Source organism: Falco rusticolus, chromosome 4 (assembly GCF_015220075.1).
Source record: "Falco rusticolus isolate bFalRus1 chromosome 4, bFalRus1.pri, whole genome shotgun sequence".
NCBI classification, from domain to species: Eukaryota; Metazoa; Chordata; class Aves; order Falconiformes; family Falconidae; genus Falco; species Falco rusticolus.
Window position 1 is genome coordinate 54,125,204 of NC_051190.1, and position 19,335 is coordinate 54,144,538.

General features: G+C 43.7%; 1 protein-coding gene across 1 annotated transcript in view; it reads right to left on the minus strand.

Moving 5' to 3' along the window:
* Positions 1–19,335, minus strand: part of VIPR1 (vasoactive intestinal peptide receptor 1) — a 116,030-nt gene that overhangs the window by 39,958 nt on the left and 56,737 nt on the right. The window contains exon 4 of the mRNA XM_037382537.1: positions 1,861–1,964. Within this exon, the coding sequence (XP_037238434.1) occupies positions 1,861–1,964 (104 nt within the window). The remainder of the gene's footprint in view (positions 1–1,860; positions 1,965–19,335) is intronic.

The window sequence follows — 19,335 nt, forward strand, 5'->3', positions numbered from 1 at the left end:
GCCTATGGGGACACCTGGGACGGTCCCTCTCTGAGCAGATGGAGGCACACGAGGGAGAAGTTGTGCACCCCATCTGACAGTGGGACAGCAAACCAACCCCCCATTTGCTAACACGTGGCTTTTAAAGGTCAGGTTGGAGAAGGAATCATTACCACTGCAAAGATCATAAGTGCACAAGTTTGGTGCCTACATCATCTGCTCCTTAGGGACTGCCAGAATTCACAACTAAAATCTTACACACAGCCCTTATTTATTTTTCATATTTTTCTTGTTGTTTCTGACCTGAGACCAAGTAGCTGTTAAAAGTGCATGAAGTATTTTAAGCATGGAAGGTTATCAGTCTGTTCTGGACCTCATGTGCCACAGAGCCTGCTGTTCTCCTTTTATTCTATTCCCTTTACTCCTTCCCGCCCAAACTGACAGCCAATTCAACAACAAAAATCTATTCTTCTTCACAGGCTAGGACTACATGTTCACCCCCCTCAGCCACCTTTCACACAAATTAGACTTAAACAGCATGACAAAACCACGGAAATTGAGAGAAAATAATTAAGAAAGAATTAAAAGAACACAATACATGTTCTCTTGGTAACACGGCACTCTGGCAGTGCTGCAATCCATTGGATCGCCAAAGCATGTCCAAGGAATTCCCAAATCCCCTTCGCAGCTGGAACATAAATCAGAGCTCTCTCTTGGTGGAGGACCTTCCCCGGGCAGACCCGTAACAATGTCTTTCACAACGCGCAACTGGTGCCACACAGCTCGATGTGAGAAACGGGACGCTTGAGGATGTGAAGGGGCACTGACCTCGAAGGCAGGCTAAAGGCTCTTTTCAGCAGAGCCCTGAAATTCTTTGTGCAGATTTCCCTTTGCTGTTTTCTGTATTCTTTCACTATTAAGGCTGGGTCAGTCCTGTTCAGATTCTCCTTTAGCTCCCTGAGTGCTTTGGCAATGTGTGGCCATACACAAAGCCCTCTCACCGTATTTACTCATTATTGAGATTCTTATGTCCAATGTTTGCAAACACCGACATAAAACAGAAAAAAACCACATGGGCATAGGTTTAATAGAAACATGTGGTCACAGTGAAATACAATTGTTTGCCAGCATAAGCTTTTCCTTGTTGACTATGGGACAGCTGTAGGGGAATAGTTTAGATTAGATGTTGAACTTTCAGTTAGGTGAGGTGAATCTTGCTTATAACAACATTTGTTATCCTCTTTAGACTTTACCCTTCATGTCTCAGCATGCAGCAAGCCAGTAACAAATTCCTTCCTCTGTAATGACAATACTCTATAAAGCTAATTATACCCAGGTCAGTGATTACTAATTTACACACAGACAGTATCCCAGGGAGCTTGTGGATTTCCTTACACGATTCAGTAACACTGCCTGAAAATTTGTATGTTCCCTACAGTGGTCTAGATATTTATCTGGTTGAGATCAGCAGAGCAGCACTGAGGGCAAATGAGTTATATCCTTTTATCCCTTTTGATTTTTTGATGCTTATATTGGCCTCGAAATACTGGAATCACAATATCTACGTCAGGATAAATAGAAACAGGGAGGGCTTGTCTCAAAGTTGAACATGGAAAAAGCACCTGAAGTTATGTGTGGGCATCAAGGAGACACTGGTATGATCCTCTGAGGTGCTAATTTTCTGTCACTCCCCTGGGAATTGAAGGGAGGATCATCTCTTTGACCAGACATTGATGTCTGCTTCCAGGGAGCCTCAAGAGGATACTTCCTTCTTGAGGAATCAGAGTGGGAATGGAAAAAAATCGGGCATGGGAAAAGACTGTGTGATTCTGATAGTGATCCCTGGTAAATCTTGATGTCTACTCATCCAGGTTTACAAACCTCTTCCCCTGGAGTGCTGTTGGAATCATATCCACAAGCTATGGCATATGGTGCAGGATACACATCCGTCCAGCCCTGGCTCGTACAATTCCTGCTCACGTTCCCTGGAAGAAAAAAAAAAAGATGATTTAAAAAGAAGTGTTCACCTTGCTGTTAAACAAATGATTGCCTTTTGTGGACTCAAATGACAGAGCACATTTCTTGTAACAAGAGTAAAATTCTCATACTTCTTCTCTGTTATGAAGTGCTCACATTACACAGAACACACAAATGGGAGGGACCTGTTGGGTTGTAAAGTTCAGACCTCAAAACCAAGTACATTTTAATACCAAGGTGCCCACAAAACATCTTTTCTAATGGTACCATAAAGCTAGTTGTACCCAGACCTTTTGTTGCTGGCACTGCACCAATACGGTTTGTGTTATTGTCATACTGCCTTTGTTCATGGGAAAATTTTCATCTAAATGGGGAGTGAAGTATTTACATACTTCACTTTGCTCCTGAGAAGCCAGGACAGGGATGGATGAAGTGCTCCATTTCAGTGTTTCACATTATGCAGGTAAGGTCGGAGGTCTGGGAACTGAATGCAGTCCTCAGAACTCAGACCTTGCCTTCATGATGAGCTCAGATCAAATGTGATTCCTGGGAATCTACTGCACTCTTGTTTGACAACCAAATACTTCAAAAGTTGGCTATGATGGGAGAAAAACCAGATACTGACAACCTGTATTGCAGGTTTTAATATGTATACTCAAAGACAGGAGGATTTCCTGGGCTCTTTAAGCAAGCTGAGTGCCTAGGGCCTCCAACCAGCTATAAAGAGCCTTAATTAACATGAGCATGTTTCTGCTTCAGCCAAATGTGATGAAACTGTGAGGTTGGCGTGGTGCTCTGGCACTCTGCTTCCTGGCACCCCCGTATTGTATGGGGGCTGTCCAGTGCAACCCAGTTCTCACCTTGTAGGACATCTCTGCATCCTGCCCCAGCTGGCCCTCTAACCCACATGGACCAGGGGCTGTACAGACATTCATCAAACAAAAGGAGAGACCAACAACCTGACCAGGACAGGCTTCACCCTACAAGGTTCATAGTCTAAAAGGCCAAGACTGATGTTTGTCACACAGAAATAAGAAAGAAGCAACACATCCAACAGCACACTGCAAACTCCCCAGCTCCCACTCCGACTCCTGGCCCCTATGCTGTCCATCTCATGTGAATCACAGTACTGTGGCATTATTTATCACAGAAAACTGCCTGCCATCCTTGACTGGAAAGCTGGTACGGTAAACCAGAATGAACAAACAGCAGTCACAACTTGCTTCTTAGACAAAGAATTACATCAGTCAAACTCAAGAGCTTTGCAAACATTTCCAACAATGGGGTTCTTTGCACACAGGAATAATAAAACTTCTGCAAAACAGGAGCAAATCAGGTATGCAGCTATGAGTCATGAAAACATTAAAGCATCACCTCCAGGACTTTCTGACAACTGAGTCATCTGAACATCTTCCTCACTGTAGACCTGTCTTGCACTGAAACCAGCAGCAGCCTATCCCCTGGCTTAATTCACTGCTTGAATCCCTGTAGCAGGTGGAATCTAACACTAAAACTTGCCTCTGTAATTTGTCTTTACAACAGATCAAAACCCCACAAAGGCTCTGGTGCCTCTCTTGATTTTAACAACAAAGTTAACTTTAGCACAGTTTGGTGGGTTGCTGTTCCCCAGGCTTTTTCTGCACAGTCACTGTTTGCATTGTTTTTTACCAGGGTTCGTATCGGGATCATAAGCGATCTTGTGCAAACAAATCAAGGACATGACTGGTACTTTCCCCCCCCCCCCCAGGTGTTATGCAATTTCTGTTATTTCTTCTTCATTACAATGGATCCCATTATCTGAACTTTTCTGCCTCCTATTTCCTGCTCAAAACTCCTCCTCTCTGTTTGGGGATCCCCTTAGCTTTCATGGTGGCTTTGATTCTTTGCTTCTTATTCTCAGTGAATTGAGAAGTGCTTCTCAGCTTAATTTTCTCATATTTTTCCTTCTTCTTTTTAAGTGCACTCCCTCACAATTACTTGATTATTTTGTAGTTCTTCTCACTGCTCCCAAGAATACTTTCAAAAGTTGTCTTAATGATTTTGCAGATGTGGAAACTAAGTTAGGGGGGAAGCACAATGATACAGAATCACTGGGATTAAAAAATAGTAATACAAATGTCCCTGGTTTTGGGGAAACTCACTTCCCAGAGAAGTTTTTCTACCATCCTTTGCTGCTCATGTCACTTTTTGATGTGCAAATTCACACACATGGTGTGATACAACAAGTCGTTTTACTGACTCTCATGTTCTGTATTAGATGTCTGGGAGGTGCAAAAACTACAAGGTTACAAGACAGATTTTACACACCACAGTTTTGGCTCAAGTGATGGATGATGTCTCCTCTCAGAGCAAACAACATTTCTAATTACTATTACTTACCAGACTACTTTCAATACTGAAAGTGAACATAACATTTGGAAAAGTGCCTCACAAGGTTAGTCTTACTCTGAGATTTACAGCAGCAAACTTCAGACCAAAGTATTAAACTGAATTTTTTATGTTACAACATTAAATCCCAGCTCTGCCACAGACCTCCAGTGAAACTGCAGCTGGTTCTTGTGACATCTCTGCGTATCAGTTTCCCCACCAACAACAGGACTTTGGTAATAAAGTCTGATCTTCTGTCAACGAGAAGGCAAAGTGTTCAAAGTACCAGAAGTTTTATATGCTGTTCTCCAGAACCATTTCCCATTAACTTGTGTTTCTCAATACTTTGTGTAACACAAATTCTCCCTAGAATGATGCACTAATGAAGTACATTGAAACCACAAAATGTAAGTGGCCGTATCAGAAAAGACAAGAGTTCCTGGACTTGCAAATGGAATCTCCAGCCTTTGAAAGTTCAGAACATTTCCAAAACTTTCCTATTTCCTATCAGACTGAAGCTATTTAAAAAAAAAAAAACAACAACAACTGTATTCCTGGAGAATTAATGAGAAAGGGTATCAGGGTTTTTTAACTCAGCAATGCATGGTGGAGGAGATTCACTGAGAGCTGGAAAGCATCCTACTGCCAGTAGGTTTGTGCTGTGGGATCTCCTCCACATTGTGGGAAGAGGAGGTTCAAGTTGCTCATGCAAACAGAGTCCCCTCAGTAGGCTGGTATTAGTTAACTGCCATGAAATAATCTGCCTTTTTGTGGGGTTTGTATTTCAGTTTGATCAGAAACATTACAACCGTCAAACTGGTGCATCTGCTCTTAAAAGCCACATCCATTTGAATAAGATGAGGTTTTTCATTTAGAAGAAGAAAAAAAAAAGTTTAATTTGTAAAAGTCACAACTATCAGTTACGATAACAACAAGAACTTAGCTTCTTGCTTTCCCTAAATCACAGAATGGTTGAGGTTGGAAGGGCCTTCAGGAGGTCATCTCATCCAACCCCCCAGCTCAAAGCAGGGCCACATGAGGCTGGCTGCTCAGGAGCATGTTCAGGTGCCTTTGGGGTATGTTTGGAAACCACCAGGGATGAAGACTGCACAACCTCTCTGGACAACCTGCTCCAGTGCTTGGTCACCCTCACAGTAACAAAGTGTGGCCTTATGCTCATATGGAGCCTCCCACGTTTCAGTTTGACCATGGTTAGAAAATGCAAAGGCAATTAGAAGGAGCGATTAGAAAAACAGAAATTAGAACGGCCATGTGTCAGTTGTCCAGAAAAAAAGTCCTGGTTCCCGTTTTGGGGGTGCACAATTTCTGCAAAAGCACCAGGCGTATGGTCCCAGGAGGATGGGATACTGGTTGTGAGATGCTGCTGCTGATGCTGCAATGATATATTGCTCTCCAGCTCATCCACAGCAAGTCTGGTGGGGCAAAGGGGAGGTAAGGCAACTAGGCTAAACCAGTTTCGTTGTAGTGTAAATTCACTGAAATCCCTCCAGGGCTTCCAAAGCTGTAAATCATGCATATTGGGAGCTGTCCTGCCTTGGCAGACAGCACAATGATTGCCAAGGTGCAACGACTTGACTGTGTATCTGAGTCCTGAGCAAAGCACCACGGGAAGACAATTAGAGGGATCTCAGCACCCCAGCTTTTTCACTGCTGTCTTCTCTCTTTGCAGGTATCGGGGGAAAAAGGAATTTAAAAATGAGATTTTAAAGGGAACGAGGCGATAACCTTTTCATAAGGCTCCCTGCCAGGTAGGAGGGAATGGATGTACAAAGGGAGCAAAACAGTAGTGCAGAAATGAGGGGGGGGGGGGCGAAGTTAGTTGTCTAGTGATGATAAATATAATGTGCAGAGGTAATACTTAAACAGCTAAAGGAACTATACCTGCTGCAGGAGAACCAGGATGGGAAACTGAGCAGTCAGCTTTCCAAAAGTATGGTGTGGTATAAAAGCCACTGCTTACAGGAGGGAAATACAAGTGTAAATATGAGGCTAGACCTTTGGCTCATTTATATCAGTGTTTATGACAGGCGATACATAAAACACTATTGAAAGGCAAGGGCTGAAGCTGTAGGCTCGGGTAACCAGTTTTTAGGCAGTTTTACTGCAGCAGTGCCGTAAAGGCTCACGTGTAGCATGACAGGCCATAATCGTTTCATCAAATCACCACCTTCCTGGGTCGAGCCTCAGACGTGAGCTCTGCCTCTCTGCAGACGTACGGACCATGGAAATGCAAACCCATGTCACTGGCTTCAGGTCAAGCCCCAGTGAGATCGGCAAGGTCCCTCCTGAGCTCAACACCAGCTCTGCAGCACGCTAAATGCTACCCAACTGCAAAGTTAAGCAGACAGGACGGGCCATCCGAGTCAATGTAAAGTCCTGTATGTATAATATACATATGCATAATAAAACACAGCTTCTTCCTCATGTGCTACCTCTGCCCTTATTCCTTGAAAACCTGCTTGCAGCGTGCCACAGTGAATAATGATCGTGTACACAAAGCACAAGGAGAGATTGCACTTCCTCCATACACTTTTCCATCTTTCCAGTATCATGTCTGCTGTAGGACAGGACTTTGCCATCTGGCCCAGCAGCTGGTCCTGGTTTAAGCAAATGCTTCTTTACAGCCCACAAAGCCTTCCCTCATTTCCTAATCTGCATGGTTTAGCACCATGCCTATTATGGAAATGGAACTGATGGTTGCAAGTGATTATCCCAGTGCTCCCATCTTTCCGTCTGATTAGCTCTTGTGGTTGTACAGACTCTGGTACCTGGCTCACATCTGTCCTAAGCTGCTTTTTCTCACTTGCAGGGTGATTCAGAAACTCTCTGCTTCGGGTAGCAAAGACAGAGGGAAGGAAATTCCTCTCAATGACAACAATCAGGACTGGCTAAATTATGAGACAAGCTTTGTTTAAAACCCCCTACATGTTCCTTTTTAGCACTAAAAAAACCCCAGTAAAATTAAAAAAAAAACCAAACAAACCACCACCTGTAAACTTGTGATGGAAGTGGATGGATGGATGCAAAGAGCTGTAGTCAACGGCACAATGTCCAAGTGGAGACCAGTGACAAGTGCCGTTCCTCAGGTTTGTTCTGGGACCAGCGCTGTCCAAGATCTTTGTCAGTGACAGGGACAGTGGGATCGAGTGCACCCTCAACTAAGTTTGCCGATGACACCGAGGTGTGTGGTGCAGTCGACACTCTGGAGAGAAGGGATGCCACCCAGAGGGACCCTGACAGCCTGGAGAGGTGGGCCCCTGACAACCTTATGAACTTCAACAAGGCCAAGTGCAAGGTCCTGCACCTGGGTCGGGGCAATCCCAAGCACAAACACAGGCTGGGCAGAGAACGGATGGAGAGCAGCCCTGAGGAGAAGGACTTGGGGGTGTTGGTGGATGAAAAGCTCATCATGAACTGGTAATGTGTGCTCACAGCCCAGAAAGCCAAGCAAATCCAGGGCTGCATCATGAGCAGCATGGCCAGCAGGTCAAGGGAAGGCATTATCCCCCTCTGCTCTGCTCTCATGAGACCCCACCTGCAGTGCTGCGTCCAGCTCTGGGGCACCCAACAGAAGCTCATGGACCTGTTGGAGTGGGTCCAGAGGAGGCCACGGAGATGGCCAGAGGGCTGGAGCCCCTCTGCTGTGCAGACAAGGCTGGGAGAGCTGGGGCTGTCCAGCCCGGAGAAGGGAAGAGTCTGGGACACCTTATTGCAGCCTCCCAGCACCTAAAGGGGCCGACAGGAAAGCTGGAGAGGGGCTTACTACAAGGACCTGTAGTAACAGGACAAGGGGAAATGGCTTTAAACTGAAAGAGGGGAGATTTAGATGAGATATTATGAAGAAATCCTTCCCTGTGAGGGCGGCGAGGCACCACACTGCCCAGAGCAGCTGTGGGTGCCCCAGCCCTGGCAGTGCCCGAGGCCAGGCTGGACGGGGCTGGGAGCTACCGGGGCTGGGGGAAGGGGGCCCTGCCTGTGGCAGGGGGCTGGAACTAGGTGGTCTTTATGGTCCCTTCCAACCCAAACCATTCTATGTCTAAATATTCCTGTTTTTAATTCAGTTTTTGGATATTCAGATTTTACAAACTGTTTTAATTCAATTTCTTCTGAGGAAAGAAGGATTCTCCTCTTCCTATCCCATACCACTCATCTTTTTTAGTTGGACTCATGAATAAAAATGAATTGACAGTACTGATACTGATCAGGAGACAAGGAGGTCTTTTTTGTCTTTATTCTATGCCTTTTTTTTTTTCCACCCAGCTGGGTGAAGAACTGTTAAACCTTAGTAGGAAGAAAAGCAGGTTAAGAAGCTAAATGACTTTATGGCTTTGCATCTTGCCTGTCCTGCTGATGGTGGAAACATATTCTCATCTCCCTGAAATGGAGGCTGCATATGAACTAGTGTTCCACACACTTAATCACTGAATTTATCTCATTCCTATATTCTAAATTTTTCTTACCTCTTTCTAACAATTCTGATAGCTCTTTATACCTTTGGCTTTCAATTGTACCTTCTAGGTCTATCTGCCCTACGATTTTTTTAGATGTTGTGTGAAAACATAAACATACCTCCATATGCATATTTTAGACCTGCCAATGGATGATTTCATTTAGTAGCTCTTCTCTCATACCCTGTGAAAAAATCATTCCCCACCTACTTTCTCCACAACATTCAGGAGTGTATTTACCTCTAACGTACACCCTTTCAATCTGCATTTTTTGAGATGGAAGAGAATTAATCTAGCTACTCTACTTGTACAGCGTCTGTCCATACCTTTACTCATACTTTACTCCAATGGCAGTGGCCCTATTCTCCTTTGGATGTGAACCTCCCACTATCGTCTGATGGACCTGCTCAGCTGCACCTTCCATGAGGTCTTCTGGCTTTGATCTTGGTCCTTCCACTGCCCACATCAACAGTCCAGAGGGATGACTCCAAGTCTTCTTCCTCTGCCTCCAGGACCCTCACAGCCCTATAGAAGGAGTCTAACTGTGCTCTGCAGTGAATATTTATTGGCATCACTTGTCAAAAATTGAGGGATGTTGCTCTACAGCAAAACACTGCACACACAATCTATTAATTGGGATAGACTTTCTGGAACAAGAACAAACACACAAAAACTTCCAATTCAATTTCTGGATTTATAAATCTATGTGGGAGTGATTTGGAAGAGATATGAATCACAATGACTTTGCAGATTGGGTTATACCAACCAGTACAGGGCCTGGTAGGGGAATGGGATGATTTATACATGACATAGTGGAAGAGAAGCGAGGAGTTAGTGGAACCAAGATAAAACCAGAACATTTTCTTTCTAAGGGGTGTTTGATCTGGCCATGAGCTAAACACTGAGCAGGTGAACTGAATAAATGCAGAGAGATAACTGTATTCCGAGTGATCTGTTGCCTATGCCTAGCTCTTCAGGTTTTTCTCTGTCTTGATTTCTTTTTGCCTCTCATCCGTTTCAAATACACACTTCAGACTCAGAAACACGTCTGAAAGTTTGTGTCACAGGTGAGGTTTTAGCTCTTTGATCTTAATGAAGAAAACCTCTTATTGGCTTTTAATGGGAGCCTGAATGCATACAAAGAGATATAAGGTCAGTCATTGCTAGGGGGTGTTCACTTTTGTCTCCCTCTTGCTTCTCTTGCTCTTTTCTGTAATAGCTTCTACAGGAGAGGGGAAGGTCTGCTCTGAGCAGCAATCTGTCCTGCTTCTCTGTCATAATATTCCATGGTCAGAAATCGATTTTTCAAGCAGAGGCTATTAAAGCAATAGCAGTTCTTATCATTTACTCTTCTCGAGATGCTGCTGAATCCGCTGGAACGTCTCTAGTTCCGTTTTTATTATTGATCTGTCCTACCATTACTGAGAAACACCTGAGGCTATCAGTCAGCTATAGCTTGCAGTAAACTGGATGCTGAAGTTGTTACATCTGGGAGAAACTTGTGGGGTAAGTCATGACTTCGTGGGGTAAGTTTTCCAAACTTGCTTTATCTGCCTCAGCCCTGATCTCACAAGATCATTCTTTCATTACAACTTCTGCTCGGTGTTTCAAGTTATTTCATATTTTCAGTATTTCGACATTTATTGCCATAGTGCAACCTGTGGCACGGTGTCCCCACATCACACGACGGACGCAGCCTTCATCTGTTCTTTTTCATATCCATATGAATATGAATATTCATATTCATATCAAATGGCCTTCAGTTATTGCTGCCACACCTCCCATGCCCTGAAGCTTACTGCTCCCTGGATTTTGGGCAATCCTCCATCTTCCCTTGTCTTCCTTTTCCCTTCCTGCACATTACATTTCTAAGTGTGAAGATCTTAATCCTTGATAAATACAGATAATTCCTCCCTTCTTAACATCACATGTTTCCCTTAATTAGGCACCTTTTGTAAACTGTTTGTTTTCTCACATTAAAAGCAGAGCTGTCAAACTCTAGGACAAATTTCTCATTAGATCTTTTGATATTGCAATCATAGTATACCAGGAAATATTTATCAGAAAAAGATGCACATTTCTGGCTAAGTGGAGGTATAGCAATTCCACAAGCTGGCAGTAGGTTTTCAGCCTAAGGACCTCAACACAGTGTGCACTGGTATCACTGGACAGACATGACTTGGGGCGCTCTGTAGGATGGTGGAGGGGTTCAGCAACTGCCCACAAAACCTTCTCAGCTCCAGTCTTTCAGAGGAGTGGGGCACATTCATTGTGACACCTCAGCTGCAAACAAATTGCAAAGGTCTAAAGCAAACCCAAACTTTAAATATGGCATATAACCAGAAAGGCACCTGTTTCTTTTTTGCACCCATGCACATTGCTGGAGCTGGCCTACATGAAAAGTGCACTCTTAAATGTGAATGTAAAATGCCACTGATCTGTGGTAACGGGGTCATCTGGCACTGTCTTCTGCCTTGGACCTTCTGTTGTCCATGACAAATGAGAAAAATTAAGAGCAAACAGGCTGGAGGTTGCCCTGCTGGGCACAGTGCACAGGAGTGGCGGCTGTCTAGTCCCCTTTTCTGCGCCTTCAGAGCGGGCTGTGCAAATGGTGGGCACGATCCACGTCAATGAGGAGGTCTCCTGGCAATTCTGCCTTTGTGATGTGAAAGCATGTTTGGACAGCAGAGCACCTGAGCAGGTTGAGGTCTCTCAGCGAACAAACCTCCATAACTGATGCACTCAGCTGTTTGTTTCCTTTTAAATGAGCATCATAGTAAATAAGCAGTGAGTCTGGTTCATTTTTGGGTTCTTGATGGTAGTGACAATGTCTTCTGCTTATCTGCTGCTATCTGCTCATCCCTCCTCATCTTTTTCAGTCTTCATTCCAGTTTTAAAAGCAGTATAGAATAAGGGGGAGGGGGGGAATGAGGAAAAAATGCTGGCTTGAGAGAGAGATCAAGATGTTTTTGAATTAAATGAGAACAATTTTTGCAGGAGAGGAAATTAATATGATTCTGCATTTTTGTTTGTTTTCATCTACTCATTATATATCTCTTTTGCAAAAGGTCGGGATTCATCTCACTTAACTTCTGCCATGGAAATGTAGGGAGTCTAGTTGAACGTAGACTACCAGGTTCCCTTTAGAGGCTATGTTAGACATCCAAAAGTCATCTCATCCCTTCCTAAGAAATATCATAGGATAAGCAATGTCCTTAAAGTGCTGGAGGGAGAAATTCGACAAGGAGTTTAGATTAGATGCTTAATATTAGGTGCCCACAATTCAGTAGAAGGACTCTCATTTGTATATTTAACTAACCAGAAAGGAAGGCAGCAGAATACCAGCTCCCTGGAGTCCCTGCCCGTGTCCTACTTACAAATTTCATTTGACTGTCCCAGGAGATGGTTATAACTCTGCTCCAACTCACTCTGAGCTAACAGGGACTCAAGTGTGTTTGGCGGGCTCCACACAAAGCATATGTGAGAACCCTGCAACCTTGCAGGGGGCATCAGTGGAGCTTCAGTGAGAAGCTCATTCCCAGGCGATTTCATGGGGAGCTCTTCCTTTGGCTCTGTGCAGTTCTGTAGAGCTGGGGGTGTACGTGCTAGAACTGGAAGGGTGGGGAGCAGTGATGGCTGGGTATTGCTTCAGCCTGAACCATCTGGGCCTGGATGTTAACAGCAAATGACACATATTCAATGACTTTGACTTCATTGCCTCTGTCCTACTGAAGTTGGATGATGCTACAAAGGATTAGTCAATGTCTTTCAAAGTGAAGGTAAGGAGAGAGGGTGTCATTACCAAATCCCTCTACAGATGAATCAGGGGAAAAAAATGAGATGCCAGAATTAGACCTGGCTGTCCATTGTACTGAATTTGCCAAAAGGACATCAGTTAGAGGCCAGGAACAGTATGAACCACGATCTGCGTGTAAGTGCGTAGTGTAACAGTAGTTAAAATAACTTCGGGTACAATATCAGAAAAAGAGAATGACAGAACTACTGATTTATATTTGTTGAATTGAAATGTACCACAGAGGAAAAGGCACCTTTCACATTCAAATGAAAAAGCTTGCTGACAGAAGAGTATGAATGTGCAAGTTTAAAATGTTAAGATGACATTAAATAAGTAAATAAATAATGTAACCTTCGTGATGGATTATGATTTGAAATATCCACAATAAAATAGTAAGATCCATTATTTCTCAGGGAAGTCCTGGGAACTCTGCTTACGCAGAAAAGGGCTTGTTTAATGTCTTTAGGTCAGATTCTGAATGTTAATGCTGGTATAAACTTTAGTTACTCCAGGTTTAAAAGACTGTAAACCCAGAGAAGAATTTGTCTCCAAGTTCTTTAGATACAAGACAATATTTGCATACAACTTGCAATGATATTAAACATGCAAGGGATTTAGATACACCTGAAAATTTTATCTGTGTGTCTGCAGATGAGCAGATTTGGTTCACCTACAGCTGACATCCTAAGCATCGGTTCTGAATTACTCTATAGACCTCCCTCCATGAACAGTGGGGAAGTCACAGGCTGATTTAAACCCCAAAGAAACATCTCCAGGACATATAGGATGTGCCTCCCTGTTTACTGCGGGAGAAAACCCGTATATCTGGCTAGATGTAATGTTGACCTTTCATATGGCTGACGTGAGATACTGAGCCTGATTACCTGCACCTGTAGACAGAAAGGAGCACGGCTGAAATCAGTAGAAACTTACACATGATCTTGTTTAAATTCAGGACTTTATAAATCCTTTGAATGGACTGAATCATCTCTCTTATGCAGCCTAGACATTTTAGATCCCAGCTGCCATGCAGAAGAAGAAAAGCTTGCTGTTTTCATGAGTCGATGCTGATAGATATCCCTGTCTTTTCAAAATCCCTATTTTGAGAGAAATGCCTGTTTAAGAGAAAAGACTGCACACCTAAACACTTAGCGTTGCTCTGTGCAAATATGTACCTTTGAGGTGACACACAATATAACCGCCAATTTTTGTAGCTGATGTTAGCCACAGGAGTCTGGCTATGTGTCTCTCACCCCACCCTAATTCTTGCCTGAAGAACAGCACAAAACCTTCTGAATGAGCACCATGGCAATCAAGTTGAACAAATGGTGAGGGCACATAAAAGCTGACAACAAGACAGCTTCATGCTTCTTCTAAGACTCCAGGTAGCCAGCAAAAGCATCTCTTCCATAGATATGCAAAGCCAGATATGACTTGAAGGATTTGCTTCTCAGCATGTGGGATTTGGGACTGCCAAATGGGACACAGAGCAGCAGCTTGAAGCCAGGAAATATCCTGAGCCAGCGAGACAGCATTCTTAGGAATGACGTTCAAAGGAGGGGGCATAATTTTGCTAAGAAACCTCAAGATTCAACTGAGACCAATATTTCAAGTCCTGGCTTGCTTTATAACTCATAGTGCACAAATTGTAGCTGAATATTCAGTGCAGAGGTGCAGAACTGAGTGAGTGACGCGGTCCAGTCTCCTTCCCTCTCTATCTCTTTGGCTCACTGCATATGAAATGTGGTGGGTCTGTCAGAAGAACACACAGATGCAGACCTGGAGATGTCCTTGATCCTTAACATCATCTAATCACTTTAAAAGCCCATCGAAGCTATCTCCAAAGTTAGTCTTTACTTCTGATATAAATCCCCACTGGAACTTTCCTCTCGTTTCTACTGTGACTCTATTCATGGCAGTTTGCACATTCTGCTTTTGTTGAATATCAGCTTGTACTACTCTTTTCCCTCCTTGATTTTACTCTTGCAATGGGGACCCTCACCTTCTGTGTTACTAAACTAAGCAAGTGTTGCTAAGCCACAATCTTCCAGTCTCTTTTAACATGATGGGATTTACCAGAATATATGTCTTCCAGAGCTTCAGTTTATCTTTGTCATTTACACGCAACAGGAGGAGAACAAACCCCAGTGGCAACACATTTGGAAAGAGGCAAGTCATGCCCTACCCTCTTGTACTCCAGAGGAGTGACCGCAGCCTTGCAGAAGCTACCCTCCTCCAGTGGCTCGCGGTTTATCTCAGAAGCCTTCCAAGTACTAACCCTGGCCCAAGAATCTGACTGGGAGAAGGCATGATTGAGGAATGATGACGTCCAGCATTCATGAGGACACGTGGAAACGTAATAAATGCTCCAGGTGGGCAATCAAAGTGGTATTGTCACGGTCTGTGATCTGTGATATGCCAGGCAAGTTTCCATATCAGTGCCCTGACTGCTTCCTTGCATTATCTCTTTTTCAATATTTGTGCATTAATGTCACAACAGCTCTGAGAATTTCTGATTAAATTCTTGTAATGTGGTTTCAGAATGTCAATCCATTGCACCAGGTTATATCTAAATGCAACAGGAGGATGGCAGAGCATGGACCAGTACTGAATGGCAATGCCAGCTAGACTCTCTGATGACTTCCTACCCACATAAAAATGCACTGATAGCTGCCTGTTCCAGACAACAATGTCACAGTTTAGCTACACCTGCGAAGTTTTGCACTCTCCACTAGTTCAGCAAGACTGTAAATTCATGGTGCAGCAACCATCAACACTGACAAGTTTTAGTTCCTTGTATCACTCATGCCCAGCGCTTGGCAGTGTGTTCCTAACACCAGGAAAGAGTTAGAGTTTGGTGTGAAAATGTTGGACAAAATAAATAAGGGGGTGAAGACGTCACGTATAGGAGAATGGGGAGGAAACCAGGAACTTGTGGAGCAGGGGAGGGAAGATCCAACTAAAGCTGCTGGGATATGTGATAACAGTGCTGGTATTGCTTCAACGGGCTTGACCAACACTGGAGGAGTGTGAGCTGAACTATACAAATTCATGCACATACTGGTGTGCTCAGCTCCGCACAGGGAAGCTGCCATGGCTGGGTGACTCTAGAAGGGGCACCACCTGCCTGCAGAGAGGCAGGATCCGGGTGGCTCCGCTCTTGGCGGCTTGAAAATAGGAATATACAAGAATTAATGATGAATTGCAGTCCTTGCGGTCTGTAGGCCCACTAAGCACAAGGAAGGCAAGTAGAATACATAAGACAAGCAAAACACATTTGTGATGGCAAGGCAAGAGGACTAGAAGTAAATTTAGAGCCCCAGAGGGAAAAAGGAGTTTGGAAAGCCTGAAACTCAGCAGGATCTCACCTCGTTGAGTGGGATTCCAGAGTTTGGTTATTCCCATTCCCGCCCTCTTAAATCAATTAATCTCACAGCTGAAGCTTAAAAACTGTCAGTGCTAATTTTCACTGTTTAATTTGTGCATGATGGACAATTTGCTTCTGGAGGAACTGTGGGAAACAAATCCCTATTACAAATGTCATTTTTCATGTATTCAAAGAAAGTTATAACGCTCTAGGGGAAAGGGATGGCAAGCAATGCACTTTTTGTTATTAAAGTGCCAAAAATATTTTCATCTTTCTCCTTCACATGGTACTGACGAATGTCATGAAATAATAAAAATCTTCTGGATTTGTGAATGGCATCAAACTTTAATGTCAAATGACATCAGGACTATGCTAGGCATTTTAAGGTTTCTAAATGCCATGAGATATTTTATCCTCTATTTACCAGGAGATAGGATATTAGTCATTTGAAAGCATGTTCCTCATTAGGCAGGAAATTCACATTAACTCTTTGTTTCCCAGTATTTCACCTTTTTTCTCTATAAAAATAAGAGATTTTCTCTTGCTCACAACTTGGTATAAGCTTTCATGTTCCTGCAAAAGGATCAAAGAGTAAGACATAAACATTAACCAGATGATTGATTTCCTTGAAAGCTGTTCAATGATACTACTACAAAGGAAGAACTGCTTCACAAACTTTAATGGCATTAATTTTGCAGCAAATCCTATAAAACAAGAGACAATCTTACCCTCCCTTTTTTTAAGACCATATCTGCTTTCCACATTTGTACATGATTGTTCAAAGTGCACAGCTCAGAGAAAATCAAAGCTGTTGTTTCTACTTTGGAAATGGCATCACTTTATTTACAGAAGGAGATGCTAGCACAAATGCTCTGCACAGGTGGGATTCACCTGACTGTAAGACATTCACATCTGCCAGAGCCACTCTACAAGCATCCAACTGTAAATGGGGAGAAAGATGTGGTTTGTTGATGCTATTCAACCCACCCTGAAGCTGAATTCTAAAAGCCAGCCAAGCCGCACCTCTAAGGAGCCCATTTCTCACCACTCACCACAAAACAAGCTCAGAGACAGGTTTACAGATGGAAAACTATACAAGCAGTTGATAGGAATGCCATTCCAGGTTAGAAACTGGTTTCCTAAGTACAGGTATCTTAGCACCAGCTGAGGCATCCTCAGGGATTACTTAGATCCCCCAGAGTAGCTCAAACAGCATCAGATGCTTATGCTGAGGAAACTGGAGTCCTCAGTGTCTGCAGTGTAGGTGCCTACCTGCGAGCTTAGCGCCTGCATTTCTACTGCACTCAACAGAAAATTTATCGATACAGCAAATGACATCTAAAGAGCTGTTCAGGTTCTGTCATACAGTTGTCTGTTGATAGCACTGACCAGATCACTGCTGACATTACTGGGATCCTAGGCACCCCTCTCACAGACATACCTGCATTAGAAACAGCAGAAACATTCAGAGTGCTGAATCTGCTTTGTCCAACAAAGAAGTCCCTGTGTGCTTTACCATACTAAACGAGGAGAAATAGGTATTTTCATGGTGATGTTCATCCGATCTCTTTAAGTGGTTGATTTATGATGAGATGAATCATGCCCTAGCCACCACTGACCAAACTAGCCAGCTCTCCAGTAAGGAATCCCTGGATGACAGTCAGATGCAGAAAACTAAATTTAATGGGAGAAAACTCATCCAAAGCAATGTGAGAGTCTGCTGGAAGGCAGCTGACCCTGCCAGCTTCAAGGCTGGGTGACATTTGCTGAGCTCACTGCTCACAGAACAGCATAAATGCCAGCAGCCACGCTGCAACATGGGCATGCAGGGAAGGGTCATGGGCTGGCTTGTGTTTGAGGCTCTTTCTTGGCCTGGCACACTGAGCTAAGTGCAGAGAGCCCAAGTGGTGCCCCGACTGCTCTCAGCGATGGACTTCTCCCAGAACAAGAACCATTCACTTGCCTAAGCACAGGTTTTCTGAGATACCCTTAAGTACCTGAGAGCTCCCATAGTTCATGTGTCACTGGAAAACTGCACCTTTCTTCAGGGGAACCTGGAGATCAGGATGTCCTAGGACATCTTGGAGAGCAGTAGTTGTCCCTGAATGGACAACTTCATGGAGTCTCATTAACCCATCCTAGCACACAACTAAAGGCATCCCACTTTCATTAGCTTAAGTTCAACACTGCCACAATTTATATATATGTATGTATATGTGTGTGTATATATATATATTACTTTCCTCATTCCTCTGCTCTGGTGGGATGAAGTATTAGAAAAACTTCTTAAAAAAGGTCTGTTTAACTAACTAAACTAACTTTACTCTGCTGGGTCTGTAAAGCCCAGTTAGTGAATGTTGTGCTTAGGAGAGGAGAGGGCACAAAGCATCAACAGCCAGCAATTATTCCATGTGGCTGAACCAACGCTCAGGGGTCTTGTCCTGCAAAATGGGACATTACAGCAGCTTCTGCTTGCTCTCCCTGGGTGTTGACGCAGCAGTGATGAACTGCTGGGCAGTTTTGGAAACAAGGAGGTTACAGCACTAGGATAGGACTCCGGGGATTCTGAATTTCCCTTCTGGGTCTGCCAAGACTTTTGGTGTGGCCTTGGGCAAGTCATGTAATCAGCGGGTGCTGGTTAATCAGTGAAGTGCCCTGGCCTGTTAAACAGGGACGATATTGTACCCTTCCTCCCATTCATAATCTATCATGTGTGTTTGGACTGCAAAGCTGTAAAACTGGAGACTTATCAGCTTGGTGCATAATCTCCAGTACAAAAGAGCTTATTTCTGTGTGGAAGCCTGCAGGGGTACCATAATAAAAATAGTAAATAATGACTATAAACTACCAGGAGGGAAAGAGTCCTGTTGCTGCATGGCTCTTGAGACCTGAGTTTTAAATTAAAGCTCCCCAGAACACCCCAAACAGCGAGTTAAGCTACTTTCCCCGTTAACCTTCCTTGCCCATTATTTGTCAGGTTAATTTCTTGGCCTGTGGCCAGATTTGTCATTTCAGCAGAAACACACTTTATTATGTACAGTTTCAGCTTGTGTATTTTATGTCAGAGACTTACTTAATTACAGCACCAAACTGTTCATTGCGTACAACAAACATACTGTTACACAGGTCGATTCAATTTTCACTGCACCACATCTCTATTATTGGATTTCACCAGGAGCCATTTTGCATCCCTATGATCCAGAGCAGTACATGGTGCTGCAGGAAGGACAGGGAGGATGCTCTAATGGTTTGGCTCAGCTTGGAAACCTCCCTTACCTTGTGCAAAGAGCTTGCTTCTCCCTCTGATTATACTGACAGGCATTCCCTATGATATGACGTGAAGCCCCATGAGCAGTGAAGCCATAAACCCATTTCAGTGG